The sequence below is a fragment of the Barbatula barbatula genome (assembly GCF_947034865.1).
Source record: "Barbatula barbatula genome assembly, chromosome: 25".
In the NCBI taxonomy this organism is placed as follows: domain Eukaryota; kingdom Metazoa; phylum Chordata; class Actinopteri; order Cypriniformes; family Nemacheilidae; genus Barbatula; species Barbatula barbatula.
Genome location: NC_136788.1, coordinates 3,445,831 through 3,469,137, shown reverse-complemented (window position 1 = coordinate 3,469,137; position 23,307 = coordinate 3,445,831). Strand labels below are relative to the sequence as shown.

Here is a 23,307-nt window from a genome sequence, read left to right as displayed (position 1 = left end):
TTTTCTGTCATCGCTGTGAAGAACCATTTATTTGTGGTATTTTAAAGAGTTTGGTTATAGCTAAGTGTGTAGACACCGTGACATTTGTAAACCTTTTCCTCAAAATTAAAACCCGATTTTAATTAATTTTAATGCGTAAGATTTATCCTTCAATAAAGCATTTAATTGTTCTTTATTTTCCAGTCTACAATTAAAATACCTGGCATTGTTGTGGTACTGTACAAGTACATCTTTTTAAGACACAACTACAAAGCACAGGTGATTATAACAGCAACACACAACACTGACTTTAACAACATTTTCTATGGCAAAATATCACAATCCACCACAATCAACAAAACACTCGTTCAGATTATTCAATTTCCAATTAAAAATTTCTAATCCGTTACTAAAAAGGGTATTTCCGTTAGAAAGCTGCCTTAGATGCTTGCTGCCTATGTAGAAAACAGTTCACTGTTTTTTAGAACAGAGCCCATGTAACCCAACATACGAGAACCAGCCCTTTGTTCTCTTTAATTAAATAATCAATCAGATGTGAGAATTTGAAGAGTTTGGGGATCATTTCTTGATCTTTGTATTAAATAAACTTTCTGGTAAAGAACTGGTAAAATTGCATCATCACATTATTTATCCCACGATACTGTGAAATTATTCTGTACTCAAACAAAAGGCAAATAAAGAGTGAAAGAGATTCACTAAACCTAAAACTTAAGCATGAGTTTAATCCTTTTATACCATAGTATCTCAAGCCTCTGATCTTATTGGCTGAAAGCTGAGGAGCAGCGCATGTCCGCCCCAAGGCGTTTGGAGCAGTGCCTGTTTGCAAATCTAATGATTTCTGTGTCATTACACTGTAATTATACACAATGATCATCAAGCTGCCACACGGAAACGTATAACAAATACATACATTAGCATGAATTAAATAGCTTAGCATTGCAATTATTACTTTATAAACTATCAACGTATTTGTATATAACTATAAAAGAATGACATTGACAAGAACAACATTGGCAGATCTTACATACTGATAAAATACACTGTAAAAATGATATGATATGTTTTTAGATTAAGTCATTAAAATTTAGTAAAGCAACAGATTCACTAGGCAATTTGAAGAGTTTGGTTGCAAAATGAGATAACTTTTCAAAAATCATGTTTTTATTTTGTTAGTTAGCTGTATTTTTTTAGTTATTATGGCTTATATCAAAACAAAACAATTTCAGTGTGATTGATATTAATTGGAATGCACAATAAAAAACATGATTTTTGAAACATTTTAATGGAATCATCATTTTGGAACCAAACTCTTCATTTGTAAGTTGAAATAACTTGTGTAGCCAAGTTGTTTTGATTATAAATAAAAATCTAAGGCAGCACCAATTTTTTACGTAGCTTGAATGTCATGGACATTAAATTGGTTAACATTTTTTAGCAAGAGTGAAAATGTACAGGATTTATTTTTAGAAGACAATGCAAGTGGTGATACTGCTGCTATGGTGCGTCCGGGTGTTTGGATTTCGTGCCGATCAATCTGGTACGAATATGGTTTCATATTCCACTGTGGAAGATAACAAAGCTATTTGGATTGTAATACAGATGCATCAGTTATTGCCTTGGTAATGCAAGACAGTGGACACTTTGGGGAGGACGACCACATATTTCTGTGTCCTTTTCAAAGGGGTCAATAGTGAACTTCAACAATGAAAGAAAAATTGGTAGCCATGCAACGGACAATTGACCAATCCTGAGTGGTTACAACACACATTTTTATGCTGAGAATTATGGGCCCAGAACGATGTTTAATGAGGTCTTGGCGAACCAGGCTCAAGTGGGAATGGTCTACCTACTTGTTGGAAAATTATATTCTGTTCCAAAGACATAGTTCGGGCATGTTTTACTGCAACCAGGTAAAACACATACATTTTGTAATAGTACAAGTAGTCAGTGTTTCGGTCAAATCACTTACTTTAGAAAAAACACTCATATACTTGAACTAAACTTACTACTCTAGGAGAGTAAACTTACCCCCTGAGAGTCCATTGAAATCGTTGAAGTGATTGAAGACAACATGAATCAAGCATTGTCCTGATGCAAATGAAGTACTGTACAATGAACTTTAAGGAATGTCCTTCAAGAGATTTATTAAAGCACTACTCCAAAGAGAATACTAATCCACCTTCATCAACACATCACATTGCTAAAGTTTACCAGCCTGAGAGGGGAAGAGCATTGTTGTAAAGCACAGGCTAAAGGAAAGCTAAAATCTAGGTGCGCAGATTAGCATCCACAGAGGGGATTATGGATACCTACTCCCATTTCAAAGCGTTGAATGTTTTTTGAAGTTTTGGGGGTAGCAGGCTCTAAGCTGAGAAATTGTGAGTCTAAAGGCTAAACTCTCATTTGATTCCTGTGGGATCTCCAAAGCTTAATCCCCAGATCCACGTCTCATCTTCCCTTGTTATTCGATCGCCCTAAGATCAGTGTCCAGCCTGGTAAAGGACACCCCTTACTCATTTCCACATCCTCCCTTCATTAATTTCTCTTAAGAAGATTACAGAGCCTTTAGATGTTATTGTTTACAAATCTGATTTCCTTGGTGTCATATTCTAATAAACAACAGCATCGCAGCTGACCAATAGGCATCTCCATTGATAACTTTATCTAAACACTCCCAAAGTTCTTGTCTATTGGTGTTCTACTTCCTTACATTCACTACTTGGGTTTCCAACACTGGTTGAATTATACATGGTCATTTTGCATCCACAAAGGACAAGGTTATTGTAGGATTGTTCCAAATAAAAGTGAACAACAAATGCCTTCACTAATACCTTATCATGGTCATTTCTTGTACACAAAATAGTCCATTTTTAGAAATATGTCTATAGGACAGGATTTGATTATGGTTTGTTTTGAGGAGGATTGGGATCTCAGTTGAGATGGTGCTGTCTATTGGCTCCAAAATTTTAACGGCCATTTACTTCGCTGTGATATCAAAATCCTGTAGCATTCTGAATCCAAATAAGTGTCAGTGTCAGTTTTTTTATAACAAAAATCTACCAAATGTTCACATACAAAAAGACAATAATGTTCTGAATTTGAAAGTGTTCTGCCTTCAGTAATGTAGGTGTTGCTCACTTTCAAAAGGAATTAACCCACTTTTCGAGGCTAAAAGTATGTGCACACCTTTTTGTCTGTCCAATGGAGACACATTTTAATGTCACATAGAGACATAAAAATCTGAGAATTTAGTTTTTCCAACTTTGTGGCAAGAGTCAGATTCATTTCCAGAATAACAATGCCCCAATACAACTATTAATATATGGTCCACACCCAACAGCAATGGCAAGATTGACTCAATATTACGTTAGTGAGCCACACTTTGGCAAAACAAAATTCATAAGACTTTAATGCAACTTGATTCATATTTATATACACTACCATCAAACGTTCAGGGGCACTTGCTTGAAATGTTTCCCATGATCTTCAAAATGTGTTTAAACATTTTCTAGAAAAGAAGATAATTGTGCAAACATGATAATTACTTTTAATAGAAAACTAAAATTTTGTATTAAGGTTTATGAAAATCACGTTTTGGACTGAATAACAAACAATAAGGCCGTTTTTACGACGTACTTCTTTTTTTACAAGAAAAGTTGACGATGGTGCTTTTTGAGTAAACAAAAGCGTTGTGGTTACAAACATCAGCCGGCAAGGTCAGAGGCAGCATTTGTGCACGAAGGCAGCTCAGAGAGTCAGGCTTCATAGGCAGCGTAACGGAATTCGATTTAAATTATAAACAGAGAGTGGCTTTGCAATAACTATTCACATAATTCACATAGAATTTGTAAGTTTTATTTAATTAACACTGGATATAGGAATCTATTGTCTGTTTAATATTCGACCTGTGTTTCTCTCTCCTTATCTTGGGTGTGTTGTTCTAGGTGATGGCCCCTGTGCGTGTGTCTGTGTGTGTTGGTGCATGTTGTGTGGAGTGTTTTGTGAGTGTGTCTGAATCTGTGTGTCTGTGTCTTTCTTCTATGTTTTCACCTTTTTTGTTTTGACTTGCATAACCTAATATGTGTTGCTTATATGTTTTCTTGTACAGCTAAAAAGCGCTATATAAATAAAGTTGACATATTTAAAGACTAAAATACCGATTTGTTCACTAGAAATGCAATGAAAAGTTATTGAAAATGTAAATTTAACTTACATTTATACAAAACTATGCTCTATGCTCTCACATTTTATATTTCAAGCTTGACCCTGCTCGCATTTTGTCATGGCAACAACAGGTCTCACTGCTCGCTTGTCATTGGTTAGCTGTGAAAATTTTCTTGACGTAAGATGTTTTTTTTTTAGAAAAGTTAAACTTTTCTCAACTTCAAAAAGAGCTGCATAATAAGACGGCTGCGCTGGTGTTTAAAAAGGCGCTCAGGACTTTTTTGAAGACACGGTTATACTCGGATTATAATGTAAAACAGGCGCTAGCAGCTAAATAAGTCAAATGTGAACACAGCCTAAGTAGTCAATAGGCAAGAATAGATGTGACCTGTTCAGGTGAAACCCCAAGAAGCAGCTTGATAAAATGAAAATGCAAATCCTAGACAAAGCATTCACTATTATTCTCAAATTTGGAAAACACATTAACAGAAAAGAGTCGCTTTTGAGTAGTGTGACTGCAATAGATTTTGGGTAGTGTATATTAACCTGAATGCAAATGCAAATATAAAAGTGAGACGGCATCCTCACCTCAGAAGTCAAGTGAAAAATCCATTACTGACTTTGCAAGCTGTGCTCAATGCTCTTGAAAGGAAATGGTGTGGTGTTTGTGTGTTCACATTCTTTTGGCCTAAAACATCGGGAAAAAAACTAAGAATGATATGAAAAGAGGGATACGCATGCAGTTCTACGTGTACTTACAGTGACGAAGTCCTGTAGATGTAAAAAGAGAAAACGGGATGTAATGAGATCGTAAACATCCCAGCCACATAAATCAAACATGGTCAAAGGATGTACCGCAGAGAGTCACACATCAGAATTTCAATGAACCGCTGTTTTCTGCCGGGATTCTCGTTGGATTCAAGGTAACCGTCTGATTGGGAACAAGGCATCGGCTCTTTCCACTAATTAATCTGAGAAGCTGTTATCTCGCTCTGCATCAGCCTCTATGAGATGTGCTTGAATCGTTCGGCCGTGATGCTTCAGACACAAAGAGCTTCATTTCCCCCAGAGATGCCAATGCCAAGTTCAACCCACAAACCCTTTCAATCCTGCCAAGCAATTCCAGCCATCCCATTAATTCCACAAAGCCAAATGTAATTGATTGATAAGGGTTTAAGATTAACCTTTCCTATGAGTTTTTGTCTCTCAATCGCGATGGCCACATAAGATGCTGTCTATCCCATCAACGCTATCTCTTTTATCTGATCCTGCTTAAGAGCATTGGCCATTACTGTTGACCTGGGGGGACTGGACGAGCAAAAAGGGCCAACTAAAAACGTCCGTCTTTGACTGCTGCATCGGAAGTCTGATCAGATGAGAGTGTCCCGTCTTATCTTTAAAGACAATAAAGATGAATTTGAACTGGTTTGGCGTCTGAAAAATGTATTGTTAGGGTACGGAAGAAAACCTTGCATGCTCTTTGGAAATGTCCTGTTTTTCATGTCTGAGTTAGCATCACTTACACAAAAGAACATTCTGTTGTTGTTATCAATCCAAGTGTGCAGGTGGACACACGGATGTGGACTTTTTGGAGGCCCGGCATATTCCTCCCCCTCTTGCCAAGCAGCAAATAACAACAGCGTTCCTTTGTATTCCTCATGTAGCAAGTTTATTATAAAAAAATTATTTAATTGCTGTTATAAAAAGTTATACATTTATGCGTTAATATTACTTCAGCAAAACCTGGAATATTTCATTTTCGATTACTTTATTGTGGGTGGGATCGTAATAAGTGGAAACACTTCAGCAGAAAATGTATTTGCTGTATAAAAAATATCTGCCAGAGGATGGAATTCCTCAAACGGATCCCTGTGGCAATGTTTACTTAATTTGCGGATTATATAACATCTCTTCATAAATCACCTAAATAAAATGATAACGATTGGGAAAATAGGGCCTAACGCAGGCAAGCATCTAACCACAAATGTTTCTTTCCTCAAACAAAAATGGCTATAGAGAATGTGATCTGTATTTGCTAGGTAACGCCATTAGCTACTATTAGTTTTACTATTAGCTACTATTATTCATAAATGAAACAATTTAAAGGTTAGAGAATAGTTAAAATTATATACATTTTCCTGAATTTTAAAGGCACAAACTTTCTCAATAGAAGAATTTCTCAATAATTCTTAAACATACAGAGCCTCTGGTAAAAGTAGATAGTAGTAGAGGTGGTAGAGGTGGTAAATGCCGTTGTCATCTGTTTTACAGCAGTGCTGCAAGCACGTAGCAGCACCAGCCGTTCCCTGTCATCCTCACTCGCCGCAAATATTCACTAAACTTCATGGAAATTTAATAAGAGCTGCTGCTTTGGGCTTCTCTCCCGTAGAGCCGCGACCCACTGCTGCTGCCAGGCACATATGTGATGATTTACAACCAGACAACCAGTCTACCACCTTCTTCTCTTTCCCCTTCTCCCCCCTTTGCTGTGTCCAGCCATGTTCCTTGTTTGGGAAGTGTGTGTTATTGTAACGTAAGTGGCAGAATACACAGCCTTGGGGCAGAGGCTTCTGAAGTTAAGCCAATACAGGTTGCGCTTGCATCCGGGGACAAACAATATCTGGAAGTCGTCAGCATGTTTTATTTTTCTTTCATTTCACCTTTAAAGGGTTCCCTTAACACTATCAGGCAACAGAACGCTCCTGGTTAAACAACACTCCATTCCTGTCGGATTCTTTTCATCTTGCATCAAAGTCTTCAAAACAGGGACATTTTAGTGTTCGGCACAGTAACATAATCCTCAACACAATTATCTTGTCCTTTACAATAGAGCAAAGACATCCATGCAACCACAAAACTATTTACTGTTGGGAATACAAATGGGAAATCAAAATTGACCTCATTTCAACTTCAATTTTTACATGTTATACTTTCACCTGTTCTAGCCTATGATATTAGCATGCAATAACAAATCTATAAAAACTGTCAGTCAGCAGCTAAAGAATGCTAATGCACTGCGACAGAAACTATTGATTAAGACCCACTGTTCAAAATCAATTTTCCCATGATTTTACCTAGAAGATATGCAGCAAATGTTCTAACTGAATAAATATGTTATAACCGGAGGAAAGAGGGATTAGGTTCATAAGGAAAAGGAATTATGTGTGTTATGTAATTGTTGGTTATCATGGAAACAGTAATCTGAGACCAGCAGAGGGTTAGATGGTGCAGTTTCACCTTTCTGAAGACAAGTGTGTTGTCTTGCTGCAGGAGCAAGTGCAGGGCGGGAGCCTTTCCCAGAGCCGCATATCTCAACCACTCCTTCTCCATGGGGTCCATCTGTATCCGATGGAACAGTGACTACAGTAGGCAGACAAAAAGAACGTAAACAAGACTGAGAAATGAAAAGTAAATAAAGAAGAAAAAAAGATCAAAAATGCCATCAAATAAACTTAGAAAGTAAGGACAGTTTTCCCGAACCCTTGCTTCATTTGCCATTGATCTGACAAAAAGTCCTACTCCAAATGTATAGCATTGTTTGTGAATATGGTTAATATGTTGCTTTGGCGAGTTGATCAAAGGCTGGTTGTATGCTCAAACAAACACTATATTATTATTGTATTTAACCAGACTTTCATCATCAAAGGGGAAGTTCATCCCAAAATCAACTTTGTGTGATTTTTACTCACCCGCATGACGTTAAACATGTGTAGAGAACTTCCGGCATCTTCAGAGCACAAATGACATCCGAGAGATTTCCAGGCCTCATCATAGACATCATGGTGTCAGTTTTATTTTGGTTTGTTTTTCGCACATAAAGCATTCTCGTCGCTTCAAAAAAATTCAACGGATGAGCGGATGGACCAATTTAATGATGTCTTTAGTACTTTTCTGGAAATTGGCAAAAACTGACACCATGATGTCTATGAGGCGGCCTGGAAATCTCTCGGATGTCACCAAAATATCTTTATTTGTGCTCCGAAGACGGTGGAAGTTCTCTAAACATGTTTAACGTCATGTGGGTGAGTAAAAAATCACAATGTTGATTTTGGGGTGAACTTCCCCTTTAAGCTGGTAAAATGGAAATGTTGCTGTTCTTCCAAAACCTCAGAGGTCCGAATTCCCGTTTTTCAGGAAATGGAAAAAACACTGACAACACAGTATTTCATAATTAAAAAGTTTAAAAGCATAAGCAACATTTTGACAGGAACACTAAAAGTCCTAAGCATTTGTTTTATCCAAAGGTTCATTCATTTACAGTAAATAATGTTCAGGTAGAATGCATTACATGTAAAAAAAATGAAAAAGCTTCTCTGACTTTCTTGCACGAAGAGCTTATAGTTTTGACCATTTCTAATGTGCAGTTGCTTCCAGGCAGCCCCTCTCTAAAGAGAACCAGACAGAGTTTTCTTGTCACACTGATCAATGACCTGTGACCAGGTCTGGGGCCCTGCAGACGCCCGTGGCCAGCACAAGAGCCCCGTTGTTCAATCTGACAGAAGCGCTGGGGATCCAATACTCAGATAACACGATCTAAGGGAAGACCGTGGATCACAACACCGCTAATCCTCATGTTTAGCACCTGTTTATGATATGACAAATTGAAACCCCCACCGTGAAGGGTCCTGACATTATTGCATTTCTGTTCAAAACATTGATTCAACATGGCAACCTATGGGCTGCCAATTAGGCCAGGAGCTGAGCGTGGATATTGACATATGTAACTGATCAACTCTAAAGTTTTATTTTAAAGTTTGGATCAATATTTCTTTAAACTTCTCATATCTTTATAACAATCGGTTTATCAATAAATATAATAAGAAATGTACGTCAGCCTCAACTCTTTTGGCAGATTCGTATAAACAAATGCGTACGCAACCACAAAAAAACTATACCGTACCTTACATTACAGTACATAATCATCATATTGACATCATATTTAGGACACACCCTTCTATGTTTCTGCAGCCCTCTGTGCTTTACATAATAACACAAATGTAACTTCCGATGAAGCATTCTAGCAGCTGACATGTACATACTGTGACACTGTATACACCCGCATACTGGCCTGTTCTACTTCACAGTATGATAAAAGAAACAAAAGAAAGGCTCGAGGAAGAAAGAAGGAGTTTTCTGGCAGAGATTTCTTTGGCCTTGCCCCACTGTGACCTCCGACCCCGTGTTAAAGGCAGAGCGTGCAGAAAGACGGAGGAAAGCGTCTGCAGATCAAAAGGAGCTGACAGATGAAGGCGAGGGGTCTGCGTGACCTTGACTCTTAAACTTCAGCTGCGTCTCCAGACAAGAAAACACTGATTCGAGCTCCATTCATCCGTCTGTTAGAACACCCAATGCCACATAACATCAGTTGCTTATTAAAGGCAGCTCTTGAGAAAGATATACAGAAACCAAATCGAAACTGCTACACCCATAGTTTTCTGAATACATAATGAATGCCAAATGTTAATGATAAGATTGTTGTAAATAGTTGCCAAGACATTGCTATCTCTTATCAAAATTGATCCAATCAATCCCACTTAACCCAGTTATGTTGTGACGTCATACCTGGACTGGACCCTATTTTTCGCCACGACGTACCAAATACCGTCCAGCGAAGCAACTTTTTGATTCCCGTATTCTTTGTGGCGAATTTACAATGTACATTGTTGGGATATGGTGATTTGAAGACTGTAGGCCTACCTGGAATGGATCATCTTTGTTGCAGCACTTTCCAAATATCTGGAACTTGGCGAGTATGTCCCAACGACCAAACAGACACATTGCTAAAATCGTTTTTATAATTTTATTTAAAAACATCCTTTGTGAGTTAACATGTGCGTTAAAGATTCAATTATATGCCTAATTTGAGTAATTTTCTATTCAAATATTATACAAAGTATAACGATTGATGAACGTTAACACAGAACTGTGAGCATCAGACATTTTATTTAGATGCCGAAGTAGATGACATAAACAACCAAAGACTTCAACACAATATAGAGGATTAAAAGCAAATATTAGCACCTATTGTACCATTGCTCTTTGTATGACATATCGCTTATTCCTCCCCGAACTCTCTGTAAGTCGCTTTGGATAAAAGCATCTGCTAAATGACTAAATGTAAATGTAAATATTTATTGACAGATGAATGACTCTTTATCTTTTAAGCTTAACATTATATTCTTGTCTTACCACATAAATTTAGGGGAATTTTTAATCCAAGCTTATTTGGTTACACTCACAACCAGTGTGTGTTTATTGCGCCAAATCGATCATCTGTAAGGTATAAAGTAAAGAAAGAATATTAATAAACCACTAAAGTAATATATCAGGCTGAACAAAATGACCGTTAAAGTTTAAATGATGAGTGTGAGCGTCTCTTTTACGAATAGAGAAATTGTGCTGGACGCACACATATCAGAAGCGCGCATTAAGTAAATTGTATTTAATTAAACTCCAGTTTAATAGCTGTGAAAAGTCGGATTTTTAAGCATTTGTTGTGACAATATAACAGATTTTACTCTGATCATAAATTCTCCAAATACTAATATTATAAATAGAAATGACCAGTTTCATTAATGACCAGCGTCCAAGTTATCTGAAGATCAGTACATCACGTCACTACAACGTTCTCCATAGGATTAATTTACAACGTTATTTGAGGACGTGGCTTTGACGTTTCTGGAACATTAGCAACTAAGAAATGGAACGTTGCCAAGACGTCCTAAGAACGTGGTTTTGCTGAGGTGGCGTTCATCGGCTTTTACATCTGAGCTCCGCATTTATTGTTTTATCACGTGTACTCAACATTCATGCTAGTCATCAGGTTTGAAACATTCCATTTAAATGTTTGCTTGTTTTTCCATGCTGCTGCTTTTTTAAAGAAGCATGTTTGAGGTTTGTGTTTTCAGTGTTGAGGTCCTAGTGCATGACAGAGTGTTGATAATAGTTATTTATGTAGTGAGAATTTAGGATATCAACATAATATTTTGAGTTGGTTGAGATAACTTTCAAGTCTTTTGTGATAGGTTGCCTAGAGTGTAAGTTGTTGTTTCTTGATTCAACCATGTATTATTTACATTTTAGTATACAGATAAACTCTTTGGCTGTCTTGAATGTTTCAACAAACCTTTAACAGGTTGGCAATCTGACTACAACTGCAATTTGATCCATCAAACGCAATGGCTTGCTAGAGTTTTAAAACAGATGTCACGATTTCTATAATTTCATGCCACAAAAGATTCCTGAGTGCGACTACGTCAGAAACATGATCAAACACACATCACACACATCCCATGATGCCTTGCATGGAGGAAATTCCTGCTGTGAGAGGGCAGACCCCAATAACAAGATCCATAAAAATAACTGTGACATCCTGTTGCTATGGTCAACAAACAGCAAGATGATTGATGAAGACAAACTGCTGGGGTGATGGATGTTGTGAGATATCTCCAAGTCTTGCCTCGGCCCTTAAGGACACATGAAAGCATCCCTCGTTCAGAAAGATCAGATGTCACAGCTCCACATTTTCCTGCTCCAGGTGTTTTTCTAAGTTGCATTCATCAGCATTTTGTTCAAGTTTGTGTATTTTGGGTCTCTCAGAAGCCATGTTAGAAAAGTGTGTGAAGACTTATAGCAAACAATTAACACAGATATAACACTTCAATTCAATGTCAATTATTGAGTGTTTGTACATGCGTCTTACACACAACAGTATAATCTTTAGATTCATGCATTTGGTAGATGCAATTATCCAAAGCAACCAACGTTCAAGGTATATTTTGTCAGCATGTGTGCTATCTTGTGCTTCTAATGCAACGCACAATCAATTGAGCTGCAGGAATTTTTAAGCAATAATATTAAGACTTTTTTTATGGCAGAGAAAAAGAAGTGTAACAATGCCTGGGATGTAAATAAAGATATTAACATTAACAAGATGCACCACTGCCTATTTACGATGGCCGCTCTAGCGAAGGAAGTCCCACCTTCCAGTAAAACGAGCCAATCGTTAATCAGTAATGACTGACAATTCTCTGGGAAGGCGCCTCGTGAGGAGTTTGCCACCCTGTGCGCAGGCAGAGTAAATGAGACGACCTGGAAAAGGTGATTTGTTTGCACAATTTAAGTTTAACAAACCAAAGTTATGATAAGGTTCATGTCATGATGAATTTTTAATCGGAAATATGCTGTTTTATTTTGATTTCTGGCAGCGATTTTAGAAAGATCGACCTTCCCCATTGAAGGTGCTATGACTGTGGACTTGCAAACATGGCTGTCGAGTGGCACGACTTCCGTAAACGGACTTTGACATAACATAGGCTGGATTCAAACCATATTAGCCACATATGACATAACCAAACTAGCACGACACGATGTGTGTGGCACAGCTATGATCTACTGTATATACTGTATATAAAACACACGAAACCTTTAGTTTTTTGTGACAAAATTGAAAAGAAACATTTGCAATAACTTTTATCTAAATAATAATAATAATGATTATTTTGTATTGGAGGGGCGCAATCTAAAATCTTGTCACAGTGCTGGGAAATATAAAGTTTCTTTATTGAACTATACAGCCAAAATAGTTTTTTTGGGCATCATTTAGCACCTTTATTTTTCCAGTGTAAATCCAACATTATCTACCAAAACAACATGCTAAATTATTGTTAAGTCTATTTTTGAACATGATGAAAGCCTCATTGGTCCTCGAAACCCCACAGCGTAGTGAACTCATCTCAGTATGGTCTTGCTGAAGGTGTTGGTTCAGACAGTGAATGTTAACGTGGAAACGGCTGATCTGGGATGCTCGCTCAGTTTGCATTGGCACATAGAGAGAATGAGACAGAGGTCAGCATCCCACTTGCTGGGAAAGCAACAACCACATCAGCAAGTTTAGTGCCCTTTGTTTGGACACTGGGGATGGAAAGAGAACATACTGTAACTCACGGGTAGAGCGAGTGATGTGAGACATCTATTAAATTACAGAGGCTTTACAGCAATGATAAATACTGTTTACAGCATAAGCTCTATATTTAGAGTCCGGTACTGCATCCTAACACACAATAAAGCACTTTGGGATCACAAAATGTAGGTAAGTGGGAAATATTGGGTTGTTCCTGGAGCAAAAACAAACTGGTTAACGGTAGTGTGTCAATTTTTCAAAGTGAAAATATTTCCTTTTCCTATCTCAGCCAAACAATGTTTTATTTGAATCATGACCTGCTTGGAATCACCCACTCTCTTCCAATGATTTCCTTTTTCCATCCACTTCTACATACATCCCCAAAATAAATCTACTTTTTTTTGTTAGTCTCTTGGTTTCCATTAGTTTAGCAAAAGTGATGCCCACATTCTAACATTGTTTTAAAGATCTCAAAAACTCTGTAACTTCCCTTCAGCAATGGAGTCAGTGAAGGCATAACTGTTTTCTTTGCAAATTCAAAATCATTTTACGGTTCATTTAATTGATGGTTAAGTTAACTGTGTGCTTTTACAGAGAAAATTCATAAGGCGGTCGCACAACGGACGCGCCAGAGCTCAAACCGGGCAGGGTCTCGTCTAAAACTGTTGAGAATTGAGAGTTTTTCTGTATTAATGCGCTGTTTTCCCTTATTCTCAAATAGATAAATGGATCTTGCAGCTTATGGTGAACTCAGTTTATACATTAAAGATGATTTCAGTCAAATAACATAATTTCATGCTAAATAATGCAAGTGGCACACTGTGTCGCTGCAGGACTCAGAACAGCATCCAGAGTTATATGCAGAGCGAACAATATGTTTATTTTGATAAACAATGGCTCTACGCTGATCAGCTAGGCACTTCTGTGTCCGGTGTGCAACCCTCATTGTTGCTTCTTTTTTACTTCAATCTATTCTTACCATCAGATGTCCTTAGCATGAACCAATTTGAGCACATCAACAAAAGCAATTGTTTAGTGAAACAACAGGTTCAAACCTTAAAAAAAAGGCAAGACACATATAGCGCAGCTGTGCTCTGGATGACCTGAGTTTGAGTCCCGACTCGTGGACCTTTCCCAGTCCTGTAGCCCTATCTCCTCCGCTTACTGTCTATCTCCACTGTCGTCTCAAAAAAATTTGAAAAAGCCCCCCCACCAAAAAATATTTAGAAATAGCCAAGACAATTTTCAATTGCATTAGCCTGTCCACAACCTTAAACAATACCCATAAGCACAATCCCTCCAACATTACAGAACATTAAACATGTTTACTCATCTTGCTTAAAAAAGCACTTTATTTCGACATTAACACTCCCTATATGATACCACGAAAATCATTAAAAAAATCCTTTACCCAGTGTTGTTTTCTTTATGAATGAAGTAGGTAAGATTGAGGTCAGGACTCAAGCCCTGCTGAGAATTTATCACCCCAACATAAAATTAACAAGAGAAAGAAGCCGTAATTGGCAGGCCAGTTGGTACCCAGCCTATAAAGTTTACAGCAAAGTTAAAACGAAAGTTTACAAGAGACAAACTGCCCTGTTTATTCTGAAATTAATGTCTCTGGTGGTTCACGGTTCCGCCTCCTTCTGACGTCCGTTTTGAAAGAATCCTCTCAGCAGCAAATGTGTGATGTAGTTTAAAATGTGACCTCAAAATTCATAAACATAAATCATTGTACACTGTAGAGCAGTCATCGTCATCGGCGGACCGCCAATTTGCTTCGTTTCATCCGGACCAAGAGACAACCTAATAAACCATTTAACGTTGAAACATTTGACTATTTCAGTTGTTTAAAATTGAGCCGCACGTCTACATAACGGAGAATCACATCACACGTGCTCTCAGTAACATTTATGTAATTGATCATTTGCCTCTATATCCTCTAATATCTTTATCTAGCGCCAAGCCGGCAAACACACTTAATTTGAACCCTTTCCACTCCGCACGTGCTGCTTCTCTCCCGTCACGGACGCGCCGCATGAAGAGCTGCAGGCAGGTACTCATTTCAACAACAATAGTACAGACTTGCAGAGCAGAGAGGGAGGAGCTAAACACAACCAAATTGAAGCAGACAGAGAGGGAGAACACCAGGGCAGAGCAGGTGAGCATCAAGACAGAACACGCAGAGCAGTTCAGCACAGGGTGGCAGAGCCGAAGACCAGGGCAAACATGAGGGAGGAGCTCAAGACAAGGGCACAGGGTAGTCCATGGTGACCATGTTGACACAGGAAGTTCAGAGGCAGCCATATTGGGATTAGTGAGCAGAAGAGTTCAACCGGAAAGTTCACCCATTGCCAGTTCAATAATCTCTCACATATTCCTCAAATTAGAACTTTCCGGTTCTGTTCCCGTCATCCCGTTCTTTCGGGCGGGTCATTTCAATAAACCAGTTCGATAAACGTTTCACCAATTATTTTACATGTAATGTACTGGTCATCTGAAAACCAATGCAACTTCTTGACAGTAAAATGGTAAATTCGAAAAATGAATGGACAACAATAATAATATCACTGTAGGTCGAAAAAATATTGAATCTCTTAAAAAGCACAATTATTATTAAATTGTCTCATATCAAGATAATATCACAAATAATAAAAATGTATACACATAATAATAATATTGGTTTTGCTTCACAACTGAAGATTTCAGTTTAAGTGCATGCACTCATAAATGATGTTTATTTCAAAACCAATGTGAATATCTGGAAAATATTCTAGGGTCTATGCGCATCTTTGCAGTGATGTTAGCATCGTTCAAGTTTAGCAGCTAAGAGACGAGGCCTGTTTGTAGGTTCCCCAGCTGGACATCTATGGGCAATTACCGTAGGCAGCTTGCTCTAGTAGGGCCGTGAGCGAGCGTCAGAATATTGGCTTTCAGACCCAAATTTCTCTAAGTTACTCACATAGCCTAATAATTTGTTAAATTGATAACGTACCATTGCGATAGAACTGACGCGCGAACCATCGGAAAATTTCAAAGAGATGACAAAATGCCCAAGCGGTTGGGAAAGAGAAAATGTTTTGAATTTGAGTAGCACTAAACTATTAACTATTAATAAACTATTCTACCATTAGGAGGCATAATAAATACATTTCAAATCATAATTAAATCTCCACAATAATTCAAGTAGTACGTCCACCCCATGTAATTTTCTGTTACAAACCGACCCGGCCCCCCATTAAAGACAGAAAAAAGTTTGGGAACCCCTGGTCTACAATATAATAGCCATATAAACGTAGCGTAATTATAATAATAAAACATAGCAAAGAGGCATTGACAGAGAGTCAAGAAGTTATGATGAGAAGAATTATTATTAATATTTCAGTAAAGTTCATTAAATCTATTCCGTTGTTAGTGTGGTCTTTAAACTTATGAACTGTGTATGGACTGACAAAAGTGTTACATGAGGAAGCAATTTGACAACAATGCAATAAATATTTTAGGTGCATCAAAAAGCGTGCTGGTTAAAATAAGCTAATCCAGCAGAAATTAGTGCATAAAAGATCATCAAAATGAAGTATTTGAACCTCATAATTAAATACAAAAGAAGGAGAAAAACTGCAAAAAGGTCCACTTTTTGAAAAAAGAACCTCCCCTTTCAATAGGCTGGCTATGGACCTGATGGGTGTGTATTAATGAGCTTTTCCCTTCATCAATGACACTCAGGGTCGGGCTGTTGACGGCAGAGTTCACAGCCCTGTTTACAGTGCAGGTGAGAGATGCTTGGGAAGAGGTGTCACCTCCACGATAATTAAAAAACGCAAGCGTTCACCCAGGGGGCTGTCCTTCAAGCGCCTGCCTGCTGTTCAGGGAGAAGACTGTTTGTGTACTCTGGTTTGCAAATGTTGAAATGTGCTAAAAGGCCTAAAATAGAACACAATCCTCTTTTCCTGACACAGTGTGGGGAGGATGTATTGCCAGCTAAACTGAGCGATACAGAGTGTTGTAATATAACCTCTCGGATATATGTCACAATTCAGAAGAAAACACCAACGCAATGTCAAATTCATGCCGACTTTGATATAAAAACGTCATGGAGCTTAATGCAACGCTATTGTGAATGTGGTCACTCCACTGTGAATGTATGCTTACCATGCTAATGTTTACAGTATTGCCTAAATCTTGTATTGTAGTGTTTAATAAGCGTTCCTGTAGCTCAGTGGTAAGTTAACAAAAGAAAATTGACATACCATAACAGAAGATGCTGTGACGCTCCGAGTGTCTTCCTCAAGTCCTTCCTGTTCATCACTCTATACAACACACAAAAAACACAACTTGAACTACAGTAATAGACATGGTTACGTTTTCATCAATATAGAGCTTTAAGCCATGTCATGTAGAAGTATATTGTGGTGCTCTGACAGCTAGAAAATCTAAACGCTGTAGGCGGCCATACTGTCAACTCCGATTTCTTATTTTAAGAAAAATACCAAAGTGAAAGCTATAGTCCTTTGTTCTTTTATCTTTTGTTCTGCATTTTTCAATCAAAATGCACATAAATTCACAACATTGGGCTGTTGTTGGTAAGAGAACAAATGGGCTTTTGCACTGGCAGATCAGTGTGAAACAGAGCATGGGTCACATGACATTTTGGGCAAATCTGTGATGTGGTTCAGAGAGTGAACTGCGTTACGAAACCCAAGACCACCTGTAGGAGGAGCACTGACACTGTGGCTTAATTCATATAAAAATATCTACCCCTGTACACCTTGTCTTACTGTGGCAGTACCAAAAGAATGATTTAGATCTGAATAGTTCTTCAGTTTCATAGAGTGAAGTAAAAGTTTCACCCAAAAATGAATATCCCAGATTGTTCCAAACCTGTACACATTTGTTTGTTTTGCTAAACACAAAGGAAGATATCTGGGACCCGTTTCAATAAGGAGGTTCAAGCAACGCTGAGTTAAAATATGAACTCGGAGTTGATTTACTCAGATAACCGCTACTCTGAGTTTTCTGTTTCAGAACAGCTGGTTTCAATCAGTTCAATCCACTCTGAGTAAGTTTACTCTAGGTTACGCTCGTTCACCGCGGCTTTAAAAAGCCATCATCAATTGAGCGAAGATAACACGATTTACCATGGCAACGCCACGTGACAAAAAGCACTCCGTTTATTTCTCGCCAGTCGAATTGGAGGCACTATATATATATAAGGGGCGGAGATTGTAACAAACCTCGGGTTAGTGGAATAAAACCTGCTCCCGACCAGGTTAGGTTCACAGAGTAGGTTACTATGGTTACTCACTCTAAGTATAAGATACCTTGATTTCTGAAACGGGCTTGATTTACCCCGCGGTCACGGGTTTGATATACCTCTCGTTCTGAAACTGAAAACCCAGAGTATCCCGTTTTCTGGGGTTAACTTACTCTGAGTTTGCACTAACCCTGCTTTCTAAAACGGGTCCCTGGAAGAATGTCAGCTATCAAACAGATCTCATCCCCCATTGACTCCCATGGTGTTATTTTCCCTACTATGGGAGTCAATGGGGGATGAGATCTGTTTGATTACTGGCGATCTTTCGATACTGGCGATATCCTCCATTGTGTTCAGCAGAACAAATACATTTATTTACAGGTTTGGAACAATCTGAGGGTGGGTAAATGATGACAGAATCTACATTTTTGGGTGAACCATCCCTTTAAATATGTTTGTGAGGTTCGCTTTATGCTGTATAATGTAATTTTGCATCAGTTTTGCCACTAACTTTTCCTGTTAGTACCGTTTTCAATTTGAGTTCAATTTGACTTGAGATTCAAAATGAGCAAGACTCATTACTGGCGTTACACTGCAATAAATTGTTTGGCTTTCTAGTCAACATATTTATAAATTACGATACATTTACATTACAAGAAAAGTAACCTAAGAAACTCAGTCTAGTTTAATATAAGAAAATATAACAACAGGTAAGTATTTGTTTAAAAATACAGCTTGTTTAAAACAAGTTGTTGAAAAAAAAATTATAAATTAAATCTACAGTAAATTAATGGCAAACCTGCTGCAAAACTACAGCAACGCTTTATAGTGTGTTGCCTTTTCTAAAGACACAGTATACTCACGCTTCCTATCACTTCTTCACACTGGTTTTCATAGGTTATCAAATATTTCCCTATAAAGTGATTAAGTAACTCAGCTGGTAGTGCATTGTGTTGGCAATGCAAAAAGGTTGTGCGTTTGATCCCAGTAAACAGATTGTTTATTGATTTATAGATTGCATGCACGCAAGTCTCATGTATAAAAGTGTCTGCTAAATAAATATATGTAATCTAGCGGTTAAGACAGAGCAGTTCAAAACACCTGAGCAATACTTTACACAAACATTTGGATGGCCACCACAGACATTAAATGTATAATGGTATTAGAAGGCCTTAGAAATAAACGGACTGCCTAAAAGGTCAGTATTTGACAGCATTAAATTACAGGTATAAATCTGGTACTTATTTTGACTCTTTAACTGTACAATGATTTCTATAAGTATACCGTGTTAATCTTCTATGCCATAGTATTTATGGTGTTTCGAATGTTTGATGAACATGACTTAAGGCATGAACAAAGAGCAAAGTAATTCTATGATTAAAAGCCTGCAGTTAAACATGGGAATAGTACGTTTTTATTCATAATCTATGAGCTTTAGTGGGCCATTTGCATATCTAAATGATTTACATATGGTAGAGAGAGCCTCTAGTCATAAATAATTTAATAACACAACATTTCCTGAAGGAGCAGCTCATCAGGGCCACATTTAACTTTAATTACTCTGTTAAAATCACAGTTATGATTGAATAACTCTGTCGGCAAAGTAAATGTACCTCAACAGATTACTGAGAAAGAGATGCAGTGGATAAAAGAGGCGGAGGGAAGGGGGAAAGTGAAGAATTAAAAGAAAGAGAATAGGCAAACGGGGGTGACACACATCTGTGGTTGGGTGGGTGGTTGTTAATAAAGCAATAAGCCGCTCGACCCTTTATGTAACATTGATTTTATCATGAGAGAGAGGTGTTCTTAGACACAATGCAAAGGCAATAATAATAAATGATAATATAATAAACAAGTGATATGCTTAAGGATGCGTGTTCAACTGTTTTTTTTAATGAGGCAAGAACATGTTTTAGTCCTTTGAAATGAAAGCTCAGCGTTCAACACAAGATTTAAAATATGTTCATGTTTGTCGTCAACGTCAGTTTTTATGCAGACGTAATAAGAATTTGTCAGGGGTGGTACAAATACCGCACCGACCAGCTGGCACAACCATTGCCTGACAATATCATGCAGTTTCAGGAAAAGTTTTCCTCAGTGTGATGTTTTGTGATTTTTGCAACATGTTATATAAATGCTACACTCTTAATAATAAAGGTGATAAAAAAGTTAACCACTGAGCTAAAACAGAAAGATTCTTCAGATGTTTAAGGTTCTTTATGGAACCAAAAGGTTCTTCTGTTGCATCGAACCTGTCGAAGCACCTTTTTTGTAAGAATGTATAAACTATTTTGTCTGGGATGTGTCGGGCCGCACCGGATCAAGTGTGGAGGAATCATTGAATACAATAAGTTCATTCGCATCCAGTGTTGACACCGTGTTAAAGCATCTCAGTGTGAAAATGGCTAACATGGTTTCTTAAATTATTGATATTCCCTGTATATTTTATTCATGTTTGACAGGTCGTTCCTGCTTACCAGTTTGTTCATATAAGCCAAAATATGCCCAGATGCCTGCTTTTAAAATACTGGGTGAATCTTTCGTGTTTCGCCTCCAGAAAAGGGAAATCATGGTTTGGAATTAAATAATGTCGAAATAATTTCTTTTTAACTGGTCAAGTGAGCAGAATTTCAGAGCAATAATGTCATTACGGCCAAAATGATTTTTTGTATATATCAACCTTTCAATTAAACTCAGATTTATGAATTTGCAGATTGATTTATGCAGAAAATGTACTAATAAACTATTTAAAAATATATAATACATGAGGCATCACTATTATGAACATCACTATCAGAGCAACATCACATAACAACAAAACAATGCCCGAATAACACATAAGCGAGATAATCAGGTTTCCAAATAAGCAATGTGATTCATCTTATACTAATTAAAAAGCTAGCTTGCCAACATTAACATATTAATTGAGGTTCAAGCGAAGGGCTTTTCTGATGAGGAAATTCAAATGAGTCTTTTAGGAACAGAATAGAAATTGAGGTAAGAGAGGAATGAAGATAACACACACACGCAAGCACGCACCGGCTTCTCTGTTCAAATGGCCTTATCTGAAATAGAGGCTCATATGTGTGTGATCTGACATGCCACCCACTCCCATTATCAGACAGGCATTTAAAAATGAAAAATCCATTTACATCCAGCATGCCTGTGGGAGAGAGCTTTTCTGCCCCACAATGCTCCCCGGGACTGTCAAAGTGACAGGACGGCACACAAGGTCAGTAAAATTACCAGACAATGACTCACTGCACTTGTTTGAAGACGCCGTGTCATTTAGGAAGGGACAATTTCCCATTTGGTAACACGTTGTCGCTGACATATTACTCGTCCCAACGGCACCGTGGCGATACACCAATGTTTTAGTTAAGAGAAAATGACTTGACCGCTCCTGTTAGGTTTGTCTGATTGTAAGAGCTTCATTGGAGGCCAACAGCTTTCTGGAGTCAGGTGCAGGACATTGATCTTGGATGATAAAACATTATCATTTCTTTCTACCGAGATCAACAGAGAAGTCAGGGTTCGGTAAGCGTGAAATCACCAGATTAAGGACAAAAATATCTCTTGTTTCAGTTTAGATTACCATCACAGCAGACATAATATTATTCAGGAGGATGGTAGTTGGGATATCATTGCCATCCCATATTTTTACAATTTAAGGTATCAGAAAGGATAAGCAATAGATGGTGTGATGGTCATTTGGAAAGTTATGTGTTTTCATTTTTTTTAAATGTGATTTTGACAATTTTTGAAGCTAACAATTCTGTCTGGCAAAATGTGTATTTAAAGGTGCAGCATGTTAAAAGCTGTGATCTGTAACGTTTACCTCGTTAGTTTCATCGGACGGGCGTACACCTGATCCCAGTTAACTTCCGGTTTGTGTTTGTCTAATATACATTTATATTATTAGTTTATTGTATAATAATTGTATTAATTTAACGATTTGTTGATTATATTAAATAAACTATTTGTTAAACGGGTCGTGTAGTTTGGGCACATTTATAGAAACTGTATGGTACATTGACATCTAGCGGTTGGGCTTGGTATCGCAGCCTAAATTCAAAATATTGGAGAGGCAAGTTTAGCCAAGTAACACCTCTTCTCCGATTATGGCTGGTTCATTGTGGTTTGTGTGAACGTCTCATGACAGAATGAACCAGCCATAATCGAACCCAGCAGACAGAGGGATCGTTGTGGCAGCAGTCGAAGCCACCGGGTTCCCCTCCAGGGTTAGAGGCTGCCGGACTCCCTTCCAGGGCCAAGAACGCCGGACTCCCTTCCAGGGTTGAGACTGCCGGATTCCTGCTCAGGGCCGAGGCCGCCGGAATGCCTTCCAGGCTTGAGACTGCCGGTCTTCCCTACAGGTCGAAGCCGCCGGAATACTGTTGCCGCCAAAGATCCCCAGCCGGGCATTCCAGGTCGGTGCAGCTGGGCATTCCAGGTCGGTGCAGCCGGGCATTACCGCCCGGTGGAGCTGGGCATTCCTGCCGGAGCTACCCAGTCCGTGTCTGGCCATGTTTGGACTTCCATTTGGACTATTGTGTGCCCCTTCTCTTGGACTCTTGTGCTTGCTTGTTTTGTTTTTTTATCATGTTGATTTGTTTTATCATGTTGATTTGGTTTTGCCTATGTCATTGTCTGTCTTGTCTTGTTTGTGCCTTGAGGAGCATCAGGTTGCTGCTCCTTAAGGAGAGGCTTCTGTCATGATTCTGCTGCATCATGTATAGTGGCAGGATCATGACAGAACCTCATGTTTAATGTGGAGAGAGGCAATTATTGTTGTAATTGCCTTCCATACGCTCTCTCTGGGTCTCGTTTCTGTTCCCATCCTCTCGTTATTGATTAATGTCCTTCACCTGTTCCCCTCTTGGTTTGGTCCCTTATTTAATGCCCTTGTGTCTTCTGTCTTGTGCTGGTTCATTGTGGTTGTGTGGTGAGTCCATGTGTCTTGTCAGTCTAGTTTAGTGTAATTGTA

The 23,307-nt window shown here is 38.2% G+C and overlaps 1 protein-coding gene across 1 annotated transcript in view; it reads right to left on the bottom strand.

Annotated features, from left to right (window-relative positions):
- LOC306890188 (uncharacterized protein) overlaps positions 1 to 23,307 on the bottom strand; it is a 64,423-nt gene that overhangs the window by 16,604 nt on the left and 24,512 nt on the right. The window contains exons 5-6 of the mRNA XM_079449743.1: positions 17,317 to 17,376; positions 7,402 to 7,524 (exon numbers count right to left, since the gene is read on the bottom strand). Coding sequence (XP_079305869.1) covers positions 7,402 to 7,524; positions 17,317 to 17,376 — 183 coding nt within the window. The remainder of the gene's footprint in view (positions 1 to 7,401; positions 7,525 to 17,316; positions 17,377 to 23,307) is intronic.